Raw genomic sequence first — 18,332 nt, 5'->3', positions numbered from 1 at the left:
TGCAGTTTTCCTAGTGGGACTGCCTTAGTGGTATTGGTACCCATTTGAAGTTTGCGGTCATGAGTTCATTATTATTATTTTGGTCACATAGCATTCAGGATCTCAGTTCCCTAAGAGGGATCAAACCCACACCCTCTGCAGTGGAAGTGGGAACTCTTAACCACTGGACTTGCCAGGGAAGTCCTGACCATGAGTTTAAAGTTAAACCAATTGGCCCGGTGTGTGATTTTCCTCCAACAACATTTAACTGGGTACAGACGTGAAGAAAAGGGATAATTTGATTTCTCAGGACCAGGACCCAAGTTTTCTGATACCTAGTCTTAGGTACTTGCCTTATGTGATTAACTATTCTAGAAATGGTGAAATATTTGGAAAATTTACATGTGACCCCTTTTTCTAGAAACCAAATTATTCCCGTTATCTCATGTATACTTGAGGACTCAGGCATAAAGAAAAGGCAAACTTTTTGAGAAAAATTACCAGACATCTCTGGCATATTTGCATTTTGTATTTTTTTCAGCCTGCCACTCCAAAAAGCTCCTGGTATACTTAGGAACTTTGTACTGGAAACAAAGCTGATTTACGCTTCAATTCTTAGCTTCTTTTTCTTCTAGTACTTGTAATAATCTAATTCACTTTCTCTAAGACCTTACCTCATACATCTTATCTTTAAGCTTCAAGAATGTCATCTAAAGCTTTAATGTAGGTAAATGTAAAGCAATATATTTAAGTGACAAAAAAAACCTCAGCTGTACTTACAATTATCTTTACAGCTGCTATGGTCTAAATCTTTGTGTCCTCTCCAAAACTCATATGTGGAAATCCTAATGTTAGATATGATGGTATTAGTAAGTGGGACCTTTGGGAGGTGCTTACGTCCCTCAGAAATGGGTCTGCTGCTGCTGCTAAGTTGCTTCAGTCGTGTCCAACTCTGTGCGCCCCATAGACGGCAGCCTACCAGGCTCCCCCGTCCCTGGGATTCTCCAGGCAAGAATACTGGAGTGGGTTGCCATTTCCTTCTCCAATGCAGAAATAGGTCTACTGCCTTATAAAAGAAGCTTCATAGAGATCCCAGCCCCTGCCACCACGTGAGGACACAGCCAGAAGGCACCAGCTGTGAACCAAGAAAAGGGCCTTCACCAGAATGTGACCATGTTGGTGCTTTGACCTCAGATTTTCCAGCCTCCAGAACTGTGAACAGTAAACATCTGCTGTTTATAAGCACCCAGTTGGTGGTATTTTGTTATAGCAGCCTGAACAGACTAACTACTGAACAGACAACTACTATATTTACACTGTATCAACTATCATTACAACTATACGACCTCTGAGGAATCAATTAGAAACCAGAATGAGGTCCAAGTGGCCTTACAGCCTGCTCTCTGCTCTCTGAAGACAAAGATCCCATGTGCTGCTCTGACATGGCTGAGAAAATGCTGAGAATCACTAGGAAGGAACAAAAGGAAATGTTTTCTTCTTGCAGGAAATGGTGATATGTCCTACTTTGTGCATGAAGTTGGCTCTAAAGATCAAGGGACAGAAAGCCAGTCCAAAAGGATAGTCTGTTTCAGGCCGGACAGAAACAGGCTGAGAAGAGGAATATAGTGAGAGCCTGCGGAACAGTTGGGATGATAAAAATAAGGACAAGTTTGTTGCCTGTAGTACTATCCCAGACTATGTCACCCAGAGAGAACTGTGGTGATTTAAAACCGCCCAGTGATTTAAGATGGAGAAGGCAATGGCACCCCACTCCAGTACTCTTGCCTGGAAAATCCCATGGACGGAGGAGTCTGGTGGGCTGCAGTCCATGGGGTCGCTAAGAGTTGGACACGACTGAGCGACTTCACTTTCACTTTTCACTTTGATGCATTAGAGAAGAAAATGGCAACCCACTCCAGTGTTTTTGCCTGGAGAATCCCAGGGACGGGGGAGCCTGGTGGGCTGCCGCCTATGGGGTAGCACAGAGTCAGACATGACTGAAGCGACTTAGCAGCAGCAGTAATTTCAAAAGTGTTCTTCCCATGGACTGTCTCAGGTTTGTAGTCCACAGGAGTTCAAGGCATTATCACCAGAAGGCTGTCAGCTTACCTCGTGGCAGTAGTGAAGTCACTAGGTTCTAAGACCTGGCCCTGAGCCTCCAGAGTGGATTCCTTCCTTAGAGACTCATCAGGTTCACAGGAGCTTGATGCATAAGCCAAGTGACATTTTACTAACTGAGAGGTGGACTGGTGCTCACATGCTGGCAAAAGGTATGTTCTCTCCCTGTAGGAGAGCCTCCTGGGAAGCCATATTACCAGGAAGCTTCAGTAAGCAGTTAATTTATATAATGTAAATGTTTAATATGCTGGAGTCATATTGTCCGGCATTTGAATCTTATCTTGGTTTCTTATTAGCTGGGTGATCTTGGGTGAATTAGTAACAACTCAACTGCAGGTTTCTTCTCTATAACACTTCTTCACAAAGTGGTAAGGACTGAATGAGACAATCCAAATAAAACATTAGGCATAGTTCGAGGCACTGATAATCACACAATAAATGTAAACTATAATTTATTTTTATGCTTATTAACCTACCCTCACTCCCAAATCTGCCTTCTGATGGCCATGGTCTTTAATTAATTAATAGGATTAATTAATTGAATTACTTACTGACTAGGCTTTCCTTGGCCTGGAAGCCATTCTTTCTGAGGAAAGTGTATTTTGTGCTATTATTCTCAGAAGAACAATTCTATTTCCAAATCTTCCTTAGCTCCCACTGTTGTCCCCAGGTGAAGCTTGCAATAATCGTGATCATTTATATGTTTTTGGGGAACTCATTAAACAAGAGTCTCAATGAACTGAGGAGAGATGTCCTGATTTTCTGAGGAACAATGGGCAAGACTCTTCCCCACTTTGTGGGGTAAGACGTAAAGCTACACCTGAGGACTCTATTGCTCTGTGTCTACTGAGGACGTGTGTGAGGCATAATCCAGTGCAGCAAAGATTTACTGAGTACTGCTGTCTTCAGCTGGAGAAAGCAATGGCACCCCACTCCAGTACTCTTGCCTGGAAAATCCCATGGACGAAGGAGCCTGGTAGGCTGCAGTCCATGGGGTCGCTAAGAGTCGGACACAACTGAGCGACTTCACTGTCACTTTTCACTTTCATGCGTTGGAGAAGGAAATGGCAACCCACTCCAGTGTTCTTGCCTGGAGAATCCCAGGGACGGGGGAGCCTGGTGGGCTGCCGTCTATGGGGTTGCGCAGAGTTGGACACGACTGAAGCGACTTAACAGCAGCAGCTGTCTTCAGCTCCCTTTCTAGGCACTGGGGATACAAAGATGACCCAAGATGTGTTTCCTGCTCATAAAGTTTAGAAAACAAAACCAAAACACATTAATGCATAACTGTGATAATGGGAAGAAATGGACTCATAAAGGAGCAAATCATTTCCCAGGGGTATCTCATTTCAGCTTTGTGTTAATAGGATCTGAAGGGCTTCCCCGGTGGCTCAGTGGTAAAGAATCCACCTTTCCAATGCAGGAGACGTGGGTTTGATCCCTGGGTTGGGAAGATCCCCTGGAGGAGGAAATGGTAACCTACTCCAGTATTCTTGCCTGGAGAATCCCATGGACAGAGGAGTCTGGCAGGCTACAGTCCATGGGGTCGCAAAGAGTCAGACATGACTGAGCACACAGGCACGCAAAAGCTCAGAAGGCATTAACAAGGCAAGGCATGTAAGGTGAAGAGCCATAATCAAGGGCATAAAAGGGTACAAGAGTGTTGGGGGACAGTAAGTCATCCCATTCTTTTGGATGAGGGTGTAGTGAGTGATACTAAATCTTATAAGATATTTGGAAAGCTTTCAATCTCAACTACCAAGGCCAACCACTTTCTCCTAAATTTTAAAGACCTGCCCTTCTATATCATCTCCTACCCAGACCACAGGAATTTGTTTCCTTATTGATATCTGCTTTCTTCAGATCCCTATGAAAATTCTCTTTTACTTCCCAGCTCAAACTACTGCTCTCTACAGTCTAAAGGATTTTGCCTGGGCCTACATCTCACATTTGAGCAGTAGGTTACTTTTGTTCTCTGTGCTCTTACCTGCATTTTTCAGATATGCATTGATCACCCTTAAATAATCCACCTAATCTGTTCACTTTTTTTTTAATCTGTTCACTTTTGATTTTAAAAAAACGCCTTCATGCCTGCCCTGTTAATTGATGTTCACAGTTCTTTTTGAAGAGCCAGCCAGTTTTGTCCTTAACTCTAGAAGTGAAGTGACTTGCTCAGAGTCGTCCAGTAACTTGTTGACAAAACCAGAATGAGTACTCAGATCTTCCAGCCCCACCCTCTGTCTTCCTGTTCTTTCACTGGCCACTCTGCGCTCTTCACTCTGTTAGGTAACATTTCCATTTTTATAGGGATCCTCTGTACTTGATGCTTTAGCTCAGGGACTGCTTGGGAGGGGGAAAAGGAAGGGAGGTCTATCAGGGAGCTCCCTCATTTTCTCCCCTCCGAATTTTATGTGATTTGTTTAGAGGTAAAAAGGTTTCGTCCCCTCCATGCAAGTTGGACAGTGCCTTAACCCAAAGGGAGGGCTTTAATGGTGAAAATTTCAGGCTCTTAGTAAATAGAAGAGGTATTTGGAATCACGATTTACTAATCTGTAAGTAAACCTTGAATAGGGCTTCCCAGGTGGCTCAGGAACCCTATTAATTAATTGAAGACCATGGCCATCAGACTCAGGAGCCTGGCAGTCCATGGGATCACAAAGAGTCAGAAATGATGAAGCAACTGAGCATGCGCACATGCAAGTCCTGAATCAACTGCTCTATGCCCAGGTCTGTGTTCAAGGTGCTACTGGAGAGAGATGATGCCCCTAGCCCTCAGGTGCCTCATGTTTTGTCTTGTATTAATCTGGAGACACTAAACCCTCATGAGTATTAGTAGGTAAGAATCAAGGATGGAGAAACAAGTAAAAGAAGGGTATGGGTAGCAGGTGTGGGAGGACCAGATTGGTCACCAGATATCACTGTGGTCATACGAGACTTCACAAGGAAGCAAGGATGACTCTCCAACTTCTCCCTCTAGCCTACATACTTCTCTTCTTGCCCAGATCTACATGTCTAGCTTCTTTCTGGACACTTCTCCTGGATGGCTCCCAGGCTACCCTTAGGAGCCTTGTCATTCTCCTCCTCATTTGCTTCGCTAGGGCTCCCCCTTTACAGTGAAAAATACCCCCATCCATCCACCACACCAGCCAGAAACCTAAGCTTCATTCTCTCATCTCCCACATCCCATCAGTCTCCAAATCCCGTCCATTCTACCTTCTGAACATTTCACTCTAACCTCCTCTCAATCTCTACCTGGCTTAGCATCAGGCTCCTCACTGCTCCCTGCCTCCTCCCTCAACACAAAGCGACCTTTCCAAACCACAGATGGGATCACAAAATTCCCCCGCTTCAAGTCCATGCATGAGTCCCCAGTGTCCTAGGAGTAAATCCCAACTCCTCAGCCACTCCACAAGCCCCTTTCTAACTGCCGCCTCTGGATTCAATTTGCCTCCTCCACTCATCTGACCTCAGTTCTCTCTGCCTGTATTGTCCCCTGCTCAGGCTTCCATTCCATTCCTTTATTTGAGAACCCAGTGGTAAAAGTGCATTCTAAGGAGCTATGTTTCATAGGGGACTCTGAGGGGTATTTTTATCCAGACTTTTTCTGCACTAAACATATACTGTTCTTTCATATTCACAATGTTTTCATATTGTGTTAAGTTTTAGAGATATGCATCAAAAGCTATTTCTTGACCACTTACTATATATTTGGCCTTAGTTGCTGGGAACAGTAAAGGCAGATGCAGCCTGATTAAACAAGAATTGCCTGGAGCACATGTTTAAAATAAAGATTCCTTGGTCTCTGAATTTGAATCTCCAGGGAAGTTCTCAAGTGAATCTTAGAACTGAGTAAGTTGGAAAGACCTAACCTGATTTCATTTATAAGAAATATCCAGGGACCTCCCAGTGGCTAAGATTCCCACTTCCACTGCTGGGGATGCAGGTTCAATCCCTAATTAGGGAACTAAGATCCCACATGCCAGGTGACTCAGCCAAAAAAGAAAAGAAAAGAAATACCCAGAATAGGCAAAATCTATAGAATCTGTGGTTTCAGTAAATTAGTGGTTGCCTTGAGGGCTGGGGGGCAGGAAAGGGAAAGCGATGCAGAGGTCCTGGGGATGATACTTAAGGAGTGTTGAGTTTCTTTTGAGGTTGATGAAATCTCTAAAATTGATTTGGTGATGATTGTACAACCCTAAATACACTAAAAGCCACTACTGAATTATACATTTTAAACGGATGAATTGTATGGTATGCGGACTAAATCTCAATAAAGCTGTTTAAAAACAAAACAAAAAACTTGGACCAAGCTCTACAAGGAAGGCAACAATCATCTTTCCCAGACTTTGGTGGTATGCGTTACCTAGCTGACTAGTCAGCAAATACTTACAGGTGTATATATTGGAGGTGTAAACAGTGATTGCAATGGGGTGTGATTCCCCTAAAACTGTACTAGGGGAAACGCATGCTCCTATGATAGGAGCACAGTGGAAGGGAAGCTTCCTGAGGAAATTTGTGATGTTTAGGTTGAAGCCTATCAGGTAACCAGGCATTAGCAAGGCAAGATGAGGAGTGTACCACAGAGGGGCAAGCAAGCCCCAAGGATGGTTCAGTGAGGTCCCGTGCAGACTGAGAAGTTAGGTGGCAGAAGTGGGGCTGGAGAGAGGAACCCACTTAAAAGCCTTTTGAGCCAGGTTGAGGGGGCTGGAATTTTCCCTAAGAAACAGACTGTAGTGATAGGTCTGTTTTTAGAAATCACTTTGCACCTTGGAGACTGGCTGGAAGAAGGGCAAGACCAGAGACAGGGAGCCTGTGAGGGGGCAGTTTTAGTGTTTAGGAGAGAGGTCAACCTGTCTGGAAACTGAGTGGTGCCAATGGGGATGAAGAGAAACAGAACTTAGCAATATTTAGGGCATTTAATTGCGAAGATTCTGATGGTTGGGATGAGGGCACAGGGGCAAGAATCAAGAGTGAGGCCCAGTTGTGTGGCTTGAGTACCTAGGTAGTTGGTAACCCCGAGAGTCTGGGAGGAAAAGCAGGTTTTGAGATGTTTGATTTTGAGCATGCTCTTCAAAAGGCGTCCACTCAGCAGTTGGATATGAGGGTCAGGAGATGAGGAGAGAGCCATGTGAATCACAGCCATGAGGCATACAGCCTTAGCATATAGATGGAAGCCAGAGAAATGGATAAGGTGGTTCAGGGAGTGTGTTTCAAAAGAGAGGAGCAAGGGGCCTAGAATGGAATGCTGTGGAGTGACGTTTGTAAGAGGATGCTTGAGGAGGAAGAGAAAGCTTTAGGGAGATTCAGAGGAAACAGCTAGAAACATCAGTGTTAGCATGGCAATTCAGTTGCTTATTCAGCTTTTCCAAGTCAATACTCTTGGCAGATCCAATATGCTCTGGGTGTCTTCAGAGAAAAATGAGACTTGACCATTGATATCAAACTCAAACTGTGACCGTCACCTCATTGCAGCCTTCTGAAACAAGAGGCCTCTCCCTGCAGGCCAATGACAGTCTTATTTTCCAAATGATAGATGTTTTTCCTTAGCAGTTCATATAGATCTGGGAGTCCTTCCCAAGCTCACCCTCTGTATTACGTCGGCCCAGGAGAGCCAGGTCCAGCAGTCAGGCCAACAGCCTTCTGTCCATGGCCGAGAGATGGCCTAAATAGGGTCCTCCTGGGATGCCAGGGGTGGGGGGAACATGTCATATGCCCAGGGTTCAGCAAATTGTACCCACACACCAGGCAGAAGCCCACAAGGAAGGCACCCCCACTCTGTGGGCAAGACAAAGAAGCAGTTCTCTTTCTACATGCCGACCCATCTGCCTCTTTGCCTTTACCAACGTGTTTTTTTCTTTCTTTCTTCTTTTTTTGGTTTTCTGCAGCTCTGAATACATGAGGAAGGAGAGTAGGAGACTGGAGGAAAGGTAAGGTTGGAAGAGGGCAAAAGGAAAGGAGGCGGGGTGGGGGGATCCAGTGCCCACCGACCCAATAAACTGTATCCTGGACTACCTCAGCCTGGTCCCTTTTTTTGCAGCGTGGGCTTATAAGTTTCTCCAGGGGAGAGCCCCAGAAATAGTAGCCAGGGCATGGCTGCAGCCTTGATGACTTGATCGATGGGGCGTTTCTCAGGGTGTCACAGACCTTGGAGGCCCACTTCCTTCTGTCCCCTCACAGAGCTGGCACAGGCTCCACAGGACAGCTGGGTACAGGCTTTCCCTGCTCTGGTGCATCTGACTCCTGGTGGTGTCATCAGCCTCCCATCACCGGAGGCAGCAGGCTCAAAACTGTCCAGAGTCGCCAGAGTGAGAGCCTCTCCGAACCTGTGTGACAGCAGGGGAGGAGGTGTGCTGGGAGCAGCTTTGCCCTGTGGGAAGACCTATGGGAGCACCTGTGAGGGTTTGCGTGTGCTGGGGGAGGGCAGGGTGTGCAGAAGGGAGGACAAGGGCTTCCTCTGCCACCCCCCCATCCCTGCCACCTCATAGACGTGGGCCTGAGCATAGGAGGCCATACAGCCTGACTTTAAGTAATTGATGGAGAGGGGTTGGGTGGCTGTTCTGGGGTTGATCCACTGCTCTGAACTGGGTAGGCTTGATGGGGTCAAGGCCTGAGGCTCTTTCTGTCTCAGCCTTGACAGTGCTTCCGCTGTACCTCACAGCGCCCTAATTCTAGCTCCTACTCACCGTGACCCTCCAATCCACTCTCACCTAGAGCTGAATACGAGGCTCAGGATTCAGGGCTCTCCTTGTAGAGGACAGAGTTAGGTACCCTATCCCTTCCCAGAATAGGAAAGCAGAGATGTAGGGCCACTCGAATTTCCAGTGACCTGTTGACCCCTGGCAGGGGTGTTTTTCCACCCTCCATTTCTTGCCTAGGCCCTGTCCTCTCCTGTGGGTTGAGCCATGAGCTACTGCTGGTCCAGTCACCTCGCAGCACTTTCCCAGGACCTGCTAGGCCTGTGTTCACTTCCTCTTTCCCCAGCACACAGGCCATGCTTTGGATGTCAGTGGACAGTCCTGTCCTCCCAGTGGGGCTCTTGTGGGGCCGCAGGCCTAAGGGACTCTAGGGGTGGTTGTGGGCCTGCAACGCTGCTTCGGGGGCCCTTACAGCAAGCCCAGGCTGTGGCCAGCTTTGGGTGCTGGCTCAGTCTCTATCAGTTGTTTGCCTTCCCCTGCTACGGCAGCCGATCATCCCCCCAAAACTGAGCTGACCATCTCTCCCGTACCGCCCTTCACAGTTACAGAGGGAACACACAGCCCATGTGCTGAGGGCGGTCAGCCTGCCCCCACCCCCGCGCCCGCCCCCCCAATTGGAATGAGCCACCTGCATCCACACACAGGTGTTTCCTGTGCTCCTTCCTGTTACCGTTTTTTTTTTCTGCTCAGCTTGGCTTCCCCAGCAGGTGGTTAAAGGCCCAGCTACATACACAGCTCTGAAGCACAGGGGGGCAGAGCTCTCTGGGGATCTGGGTCACCCCTGAGGGGGCAGGGGGGCTGTTGGCACCTCATTGGCTCTTCCTGAGTGCAGGCATACAGATTGTCCCCAGGGTGTTACGCTGCTGTGCTACGGGGACACCAGAGTGGGCTCAGGGACCGGGGAAGGCCCTCCCCTGCGCTGTCGCCACTGAAAGCTCTGGCGGGACAGGGGGAAGGTGCAAGACCTGTTCCTCCAGCCTTGAGTGTGGGCTTTTCTCCAGTCCTCCTAAGAACAGACCTGCCATCCTGCAGTCCCACCCTACCCTCAGGTCCCTCCCACTGAACTCGTTAACTTTCTGGGGTTAATAAACTCACGTGAGCCCTCTCCCTGGGGCAGCACGAGTCTGCCAGCTGTGGCACGGTCACAAGGTTTAGTCAGGTTTGTTATTACAGAGGGGAGGCGGCTCAGGGACAGGAGGGACTTACTGTTAAGAGAGTCATAGGGCAGCCACCCACGTCACCTGTCTTCCCGGCCCCAGCTCTCCCCTCTGCAAGAACCTCCTCTCAACCCACCCACCTCCTTGGGCACAGCCTCTTCTGTAGGAAGCTGCCTTTGCTGAAGTCAAGACCCAGAAGCCTGGCATTCCCTGACGGGGTTCTGCTGCCCCCTGGTGGCCAGAAGCTCCAGCCACCACCACACCGTCTCTTCCTGCCTGCTTCCTCTTTGCCTCCCAGCCAAGCCAGCTGCTGCTAGGGAGCCATTCCCAGGACTGGCACCCTTTGAGCCTTCTCTAGGCCAGCTCCAGAGTTTAGCTCCAGACTAGTCCTATAGCTTCCAGGCCCAGGGTACACCCACCTGCAGGCCGGGCCTCCTCAGCAACACTCCACCACCCTCTTCCTCTGCCCTTTTTTCCAAGCCCATTTCCAGCCTCTGGGCTTCTTCCATGTGGATTTCCAGGGCAAAAGCACATGGTACTGTCACAGTTGGAGTGTGGACACACTAGTGTCAGGGCCACAGCCAGAAGATGCTGGAGCAGGAGATTAGAAGTGCACCAGTCCAGGCTATGTAGGAAAGGCATTTCTGCTTTTTTTTTTATTTTCTGTAAAACTCTGTAAATAAAATACAAAACCAAGGGCAGGGCAAAGGCAGGACGGCCAGGCCCAGGACACGATCTATGGCAAGTGTGCTGAGCCAAGGCTGGGAGGCACTTGACTGTGGCACTGACTCCACCAACCCCAAGGGCAACAGGAGAATATATTAGATTTTCAGTGATAGGAATCTGTGAGGGAGGGATGCCTGGAGCCAGCCCTCACCCTCCCTGCCAGTGCCTGGTAAGCCCTGAAGGTGCGGGGAAGGGGCACTGGGGGCCGCTGGGTGGGGAGTTTAGAATGCCGTGCTGGCCATGCTGCCGGGCCCAAAGATGCGGGGCAGGGCATCCAGTGACTCCTCCAGCCTTCGGTGGGCAGACTGTCCCTCCTCTCCTGGAATGGATAAGGATGGGGTCAGGAGTGGTCCTAGCTCCACCCTTCCCTCCCGCCCCGAACCCATCTCACCCCTACTCCCAGCAGCCAAATGTCCTAGAACTCAACTAGACCCATGCCTCCTGATCCCCAGCCTCACCACACTGCTGCAGGCTCTGCCGAGCTGCTTCCCTCACGGCTTCTGTGTCCGTCTGGCAGAGGTACACCAGGGGCTCAATGCCTTCTGGAGCCTACCAGGGGAGAGAGCACTGAGGTGGGCCCAGGGGAGCAGGCTCAGGACCCAGGGCTCGGGGAGCTGGGAGGGGAGACAGAGAGTGGGAAGGTTGGCAGGGGTCACCTTGATGCAGCCCAGAGCCAGGCAGCCGGCCACTCTGGTCTGCACATCCTCATCCTCCAGCTGGTCCAGGAAGCACAGCAGGGCCTGGGTAGGGGTGGGAGGGTAAATTCAGCCTGGGACTCAGCCTGGGAGCCCAGCCTCCACCCTCCAGGGAGGCCTGCCCAACTCTCACCCTTTCCCTGAAGGCGGGGCCCAGCGACAGGCTCCGGAGCTGAGTGCTGACAGCAGCCATGACCTTGTTGTTCCCATGGACAAGCAAAGAGCTGAGGGCCCGGAGCCCATCCCTTTGGAGCCGCCCCTCAGGTGCCAACCTCAGTGCCTTCAGCACAATAGCCTGGTCATCCGAGTTCAGATTCCGCACCAGTAACACTGAAAGAAGGAAGTTGGGCAGTGGGGGAGGGGGTTGTCAGTTGGAACAAGGTGGCAGGGCAAAGAGCCTCCAGGGGTAGGGTCTTTTGTACCCTCGTGTCCTGAATCTACACCTTCAGACCCACCCACAGGGCCAGGCCACTTTGTGACCAGGGCCACTGCCTCACCCTCCTCAGCTGTCTCAGTTACATAGGCCTCCATAGAGGAGCAGTCCAAGGCTTCGACGTAACTCCAGAACTGGAAGACGGTGAGCTGCTCTCCAGGGCCTGCCTGGCTCCGGGGCAGCTTCTGGCCCAGGGCATCCTCCAGGAACTTGACGCACACTGTGGGAGGCAGGGTTGCAGGTCTCAGGGAGTGGAGGGACCTGGGTCATTAGAGGGAAGGGTGCCCCATCCCTGGTGCACGTCCAGGAAGTCCCTGTCCAATCTGGGCCCTTTTGTGCTGAGGCATGTGCCTTTGCTATTTCTTCCCAGTGCTCAACTCAGCGTGTCTGTGTGGGCTGACCTGGCTTTCCCTAAGGTCCCATCACTGGGGATCTGAGAAAGGAGGGTAGAGGGGGAAGGCCAGCAGCCCACTCACCGGCCTCGGCTAAGCCTGGCTGGCGCAAGGAAAGACGGGCGCTGTACTGATTGCAGAAGGTGAGGAGCACCCGCTCCACAGGGCAGATGAAAGGGCTGAGTCCCTCTGTGCATTGGTCCCAGAAGGTCAGGAAGCCGGGCCGAGAGGCTGAGAACTGCACCACTGTGAGGAGATGCAGGAAACTGTCAGCAACAGAGCAAGCCGGTGGTGAGACAGGTGTGCAGGTGGGGCAGGGCAAGGCGGGAGCTCCAGGACACACACACCAGGGCCCACACAGCCTTTACCTTCCTGGGCAGAGGTGGCAGGTATTTCCCATCGCCTGCTGAGCTCGCATACTGCTTCAAGCACTCGGGCCTCCCGCAGTAGCCGCTCCAGGGCCCACGCCTCCTGGCAGCGCAGGGGCCCAAATGTGCCCAGTTTCTGGAGAACAGGGGTGGCCAAGTGGCTCAGACCTCAAGGTAGAGCTTAGAGAGGATGGAGACCGGGGACTGCAAGTCCCAGCATGCATCGGGAGAGGCTTGGGGGAGCCAGAGTGTGGGAAGTGTTCCATTTAGCAAAAGCCAGGCCCTGGGACATTGGGGAGTGGAACTCAGAGGAGGGGTGAAGGGCCAGGAATGAGGCGCAGGGCTCCCTGGGGGAAGTGGCTACCAGGGGAGGGTGGGGGGAACACCACTAGCCTCACCAGCAGGAGGCGGCTGCAGTGATACAGGTGCTGAACCAAGGCAGCATCCAGAGCTGGACACTCTGTGCTGAGGGGTCGGGCACTGGGCGAGTCAAGGCTGTCCTCAGCCCCAGGTGCTAGGCTGTTTGGGGGCCTGAGAGAAAGATGGGGTCAACCGCCCCAGGAGCAGACATCATCATCTGGTCACCAGTGAATTTTTATTAAGCTCCCCTCCGCCATCCCAGAACAGAACAGATGACACACAAACAACAGACAATGGGCAAGTTCACAGAAGACTTCCAGAAGGAGGAAAGGGCTGGGACCAACAGGTGGTAGCAGGGGTCTGCCCAGAGCCCATCTGCCCAGGGCCACCTCCAGCTACGACTGCCAGCACCGCTGGGGCCAGGACGGGCAGGAGTAGGGCTGCAGGCGGGATGGTCTATGCAAAGTGGACTGCGAGAGGCTGTGGCCCAAGGGGCGCGGAGCATGGGGTCGTAACCTGGGCAGCATCAGAGGGAGGAGGGGCCGCGTAAGATCTTCAACTGGGAGTTGGCAAAGGCCACTTCGCAACAGAGAGCCAAGGGGCCCAGGTCTCTGGGCAGATCAGGATCCAGACAGTGGAGGCTGATGCCAAGGGACCCAGGACACACAGGGAGGCACAGAAAGGGCTCTTTCATAGCGTGGGTTCAAGGTGAGGCCAAGGAAGAGAGGAGGAGCTGGAGACTCAGGAGCTGACAGGGACCGATGGGGGAGGCAGACACTGCAGGGATGAGGAGGAAAGTGGCCAGAAGCACTGGGGATACAGATGGGGTTGAAAACATGGGCACCAAGGACACACGAGTACATGGGTGGGGTGAACACAGAGGCACCCACCAGCAACCCCGCTCCTCCCGCCCACCTCTCGTCTTGCTGCTGTCTCTACGTGGTCCACCTGGCCTCACCTCACCTGTTCCCCTTTCTCACCTTTCTCCTTCACCTGGTACTCACCTCCCCTCTTCCCCCTCCCCTCGCCCTTCTCACCTGTCCCCAGGACTGTCATTGCCTTCATCTTCATCCTCGTTGAGAAAGCTGAAGCTCTCCAGGGCATGCTCCACAGTGATGCTTAGACTGGAGGCCCGGCTCCGAGTCAGGCCTTGTCTCTGCTGGGGTTTTGAAGGGCGTCAGAGCTGCTGCCCCTGCCTGGCTGCCCTCCCTGTACACTGCAGCCCAGTCCGGCCCTCCTCACCATGAGCAGACTCTCCAGCCGGGTCACCTCCTGCTCTAGGCCCTGCAGCTCGGGAAACTGGCCACGATAGTCATCCAGGGCAGCCATCAGGGCCCCCAGAGCCTCTTCCAGCCTCCTATCCCCAGCCCCTCCAGCTGCCCCTGGAACTGGGGCCGGAGTAGCCCTGGCCACTTTAGGGTCTGGATTCTGGGGCACGGGGGCTAGGGGTGAGGGAGGGAGACTTGGGCTCTGACGCATGGCTTCTGGGGGATCTGGGGAAGGGGTTGTGAGGGGCTCCCAACTGGAACAAGCAGGACTTGGATGGGAGGTGCTGGGGGATATGGGGTCTGCCTGAGTGCAAGGAGCGGAGGCTAGGTAACTACCAGACAGGGGGTCAGTGCCTAGGTGGGGAGGGTCTGTATTTGCAGAGGGGCTGGAGAGCTTGGCAAAGTCTAGAAAAGTGGACGGGCTTACAGTTATAAGAGTGGGGCTTGTGACAGAATGGGTGGGACTCCTGGTGGTCTGGACTGGGTCCTTAGCATTGGGTGTAGTGGTGTTAGTTGACATCTTGGCTTTGGGGGTAGTGGTTGCAGTAGTGTGGGTGGGGCCTGTGGTGGTGTGCGTGGGGCTTGCAGTAGTGTGGGTAGGGCCTGTGGTGATATAGGTGGGGCTTGCAGTAGTATGGGTGGGGCCTGTGGTGGTATAGGTGGGGCTTGCAGTAGTATGGGTGGGGCTTGCAACAGTGTGGGTGGGGCTTGTGGTGGTGTGGGTGGGGCTTGTGGTGGTGTGGGTGGGGCTAGTGGTAGTCTGCACTGGACCTGTGGCACTGGCTGTAGGGCCTGCGGTCATGAGAGTAGAGACCATGGGCTTGTTGGTAGCGCTTGTGACAGTGTGCGTCAAGTTTGTGACAGTGTGGCTGAGGCTTGCGGTGGTCTGGACTGGGTCTGTAGCATTGGGGGTAGGAGCTGCAGGAGTGAGGGTAGAAAGCACTGGTTTGTGGGTGGGACTTGTGGTCTGGACTGGCCCTGTGGTACTGGGGGTAGGACCTGTGGTAGTGAGGATAGAGACCATGGTCTTGTGGGTAGAAGCTGTGGTACAGTGAATGAGGCTTGGAGCACTATGGGTAGGGCTCATGGCACAATAGGTGGAGCCTGTAGTGGTCTGGGTGGGCAGTTCAGGAGAGCTAGAATTTATGGTCTTGTTCGCCGAGCCTAGGTGAGCAGATGGGGCAGGGCCTGTTGTACTGAGAGTGGGGTTTGTGGCAGAATGGCCAGCATCCAGGGCAGGAGGGACATGAGCAGGGTGCTCCCCATGGGTGGGAACTGGGCACGCAGGTGGGCTAGGTCCCCGGACTAGACTTTCTAGGTCTGCAGCCTCCACTGAAGCCTCAGCCAGGGCAGCGTCCACGCTGGCCTCACTAATGTGGCTCAGAGTCCGGCTGTAGGGGGCATGCCCATTGGCTAGGGCTGGGGCCACAGCCCCCTCCTCATCCATGGGCCCAGAAGTGGAGGTCTCAGCCCTACGGAAGGCAACTTGGATGGGCAGAGGCTCAGGCTGCTGCACCAGGGGCCTGGGGGCTGAGGAGTGGCGGGCAGTGCCTGAGAGCTGTGGGCTGGATGAGTCATCAGAGGATTCAGATGACAGGGACCATGCTGTCCCATTCTCCAGCTCCTCCTGCCGCCTCAGCATATTCTGGGAGAGAGGAAAAGACATTTCAGGACCACCTCTTCTTGGGGAAGGTGGTGCTTAGCCTGGGATGTGACTCACATAAAAGGCCTGTTCCCGAAGTGAGGGTGTGTCTGGTGGGCTCTGGCTATAGGTGGAGAAGCGCTTGGTGACTGTAGAGGCCTTGTTGACAGTAGAAGCAGCTGAGGGCTGGTCATCCTTGTCGAAGGGACTGGAGAGGAAAGAATCTGTTAGCAGACGCCACAAACCCCAGCCCTGTCTCCAAGTCCCTCAGCCCTACCAACCTCCATGTCACTTCCAAGCTGAGTTTGATGGTGCCGAGGTCATTAATGTCCACTGCTACAACCTGGGGCAAGGCAGCGAACAGGTCCTTGGTCTCACAGGAGACGCTACCTACAACCACGTGGTTGGCTAGGCCCTTCAGTTCTGTCACCTGTAGCCAAGAATGCATGGTAGGGTCATCAGGGTGTAGGGATCATGAGATTGTGGGGGATTAGAGGTCTGAACCTGCACAGTCACAGGGTCATGGGGCCATGCAGGCTTGAAGCATTCTGGGAGCATGGGGATCACAGAAGTCCAAATCTGTAGTCACTATTGTCATGAAGTCACAGCCTCATGGGAGTTCAGGGGTCAAATATTCACCTGGTCAGAAGATCATGGGGAAATCACAGGGTCATGAAGGTCAAGGGGGTCACACATTCACAGGGACAAGGAACCACGTGGGGGTCACAGGCATTAAGGGTCTCAAGGTCATGAAGGTCCAAAGGGGTTCACGGGTCACAGAGTCACAGCATCTTGGTATCCTATGGTCTGGGGCAGAGACGTCACCTTGATGGACAGGAATTCCGTGAGAAGAGGCAGAAAGACGGTTTCCTCGCTGTCCCACACCTGCTTTCCACTACTCTCTATGCGGCCCCGTAGTTTCCAGCGCTGACGCCCATATTTCATGTAGATCTAGGGGAAGAGGCAAGATAAAGCAGACTTCCATGTTGCGACCCCGCCACCCCAGCCCCTCCCTTCCCACCTTTCTACCTCATACTGGTCACCAACACACAGCCTGGCGAAGCCGGCCAGCCCTGGGAGTGGGGGAGAAGGAGATGAGCTGGGTCGAGAGGTCTCAAGCACACACTTCCCCGCCCCGGCTGACACTTCACTGCTTGGTACCTTTCATCCGGAGGTGGAACTCGCCCAGCTGTGCTTCCAGCTCGCTCTCCAGCAGACACATGCTCTGGACAGAGAGACAGGGGCGGGGAGAACCACAGGAAGAGGTCAAAAGCCAGTCCCCTCTCACCAACTCTACTGTACCCTGTGCCTCGGCCTCAGGGGCACACACCCCTCACCTCTGTGTACTCGCGATGCCCTCGAGTGGCCTCGGCCAGGCTGTCCCGGGCCTCGCGGCTCCCCGGAGAGCCGGTGCTGTAGGCACGGACCATGTTGTAGGCGCCATCCCGGAGACGCCGCTGCACACAGTATGACTCATACAGTTCATCAATCTGGGCAGAGGAGTGGGTGGCAGACAGGGACTGAGACTCACTGCTGGGGTTGCTCCCTCAGGGCCTCCCCCAGGGCCTACCATCACCCACTCTCCCTGACACCCGACCCCCGACCCCAGGCTGCAAGCACACACAGGTATGCCGCACCAGTACCTTGCTGGCATGGAACTCCAGCCGTCGCAGGAAGCGTTCAATGGACTTGACTTGCTGGGGGAAAGGTGTGTTAGAAGCCTGAGGCCCAGGGCTCTTTACCTACCTCTGAGTCAACCTCTGCCAACACCATTCTCTATACACTCACCTTGTCCAGGTCATACAGGAAGCCCTGCAGGGAGAGGTTGGGGGGAGGGGGGCACATTAGGAGGTAGGAGAAGAACTCCAGCAGGGGCACCGGCTTGGCCAGACCATCCAGCGCCTTTCCCTCCCAGGGTTCCTCCTCTCACACCACAGTCCGCAGCCATTCCAGTCAAAGGGGGGACTGGCCTACCTTCTCACATGCCTGGTCTCTGCTGGTGTCAGAGATCTGGTCCCCAGGACCACTCCAGTACTCTTCCCCCTGCCTCTTCTGTGAGATCCCTCCCCTGGCCCACTGCCTTTGCGACCATCCCTAGGACGAGAGCTCTGCGCCTCCTCATGCTTGGTTCCCCCTAACAGGGAACTCCTGTTAGACCCAGCAGAAATGGTTCTTTCTCTGCGAAGCCCTGAACTGTTCCCCAGAAAAAACCACAGCTCTCGCTAAGAACCACCAAAACCTAATCTCAACATAATCTCCCGCTGTCCATGTCAGCGGGGTTTGACCCACCCCACTGGAAGTTCCCAGGGGGCAGGCACTGGGTCACAGGCAGAAAGTACACGCAGCCTGGGAAGGCAGAAGAAAGAAACCTATCAGTTTAGCCTGATACCCCTTTTTTAGTCACAGCTGGACTGAGTCACCCCAGAAAACAGCCCTGATGTTAGCCAGCACTGGCCCTGCCCAGCCCCCCAACACCACAAGAGCAAAGAGCATTAAACC

General features: G+C 52.8%; 1 protein-coding gene across 3 annotated transcripts in view; it reads right to left on the bottom strand.

The window, feature by feature from the left end:
- Positions 1 to 5,303: 5,303 nt before the first annotated feature.
- RIPOR1 (RHO family interacting cell polarization regulator 1) overlaps positions 5,304 to 18,332 on the bottom strand; it is a 21,450-nt gene continuing 8,421 nt past the window's right edge. For 2 of the 3 annotated variants that reach the window (XM_055553552.1, XM_055553550.1), the window contains exons 5-23: positions 17,622 to 17,645; positions 17,477 to 17,530; positions 17,171 to 17,323; positions 16,995 to 17,058; positions 16,863 to 16,906; positions 16,659 to 16,784; positions 16,115 to 16,263; positions 15,912 to 16,041; positions 14,166 to 15,836; positions 13,961 to 14,082; positions 12,962 to 13,094; positions 12,564 to 12,699; positions 12,280 to 12,441; positions 11,868 to 12,023; positions 11,504 to 11,700; positions 11,332 to 11,415; positions 11,134 to 11,224; positions 10,369 to 10,994; positions 5,304 to 8,420 (exon numbers count right to left, since the gene is read on the bottom strand). In XM_055553552.1, coding sequence (XP_055409527.1) covers positions 10,897 to 10,994; positions 11,134 to 11,224; positions 11,332 to 11,415; positions 11,504 to 11,700; positions 11,868 to 12,023; positions 12,280 to 12,441; positions 12,564 to 12,699; positions 12,962 to 13,094; positions 13,961 to 14,082; positions 14,166 to 15,836; positions 15,912 to 16,041; positions 16,115 to 16,263; positions 16,659 to 16,784; positions 16,863 to 16,906; positions 16,995 to 17,058; positions 17,171 to 17,323; positions 17,477 to 17,530; positions 17,622 to 17,645 — 3,594 coding nt within the window. In that variant the 3' untranslated portion in view covers positions 5,304 to 8,420; positions 10,369 to 10,896. The remainder of the gene's footprint in view (positions 8,421 to 10,368; positions 10,995 to 11,133; positions 11,225 to 11,331; positions 11,416 to 11,503; positions 11,701 to 11,867; positions 12,024 to 12,279; positions 12,442 to 12,563; positions 12,700 to 12,961; positions 13,095 to 13,960; positions 14,083 to 14,165; positions 15,837 to 15,911; positions 16,042 to 16,114; positions 16,264 to 16,658; positions 16,785 to 16,862; positions 16,907 to 16,994; positions 17,059 to 17,170; positions 17,324 to 17,476; positions 17,531 to 17,621; positions 17,646 to 18,332) is intronic. The other variant, XM_055553551.1, reaches the window with a different exon arrangement.

This window comes from Bubalus kerabau, chromosome 17 (genome assembly GCF_029407905.1).
Source record: "Bubalus kerabau isolate K-KA32 ecotype Philippines breed swamp buffalo chromosome 17, PCC_UOA_SB_1v2, whole genome shotgun sequence".
Lineage (NCBI taxonomy): Eukaryota > Metazoa > Chordata > Mammalia > Artiodactyla > Bovidae > Bubalus > Bubalus kerabau.
This window is presented reverse-complemented; position numbering and strand designations above follow the sequence as displayed.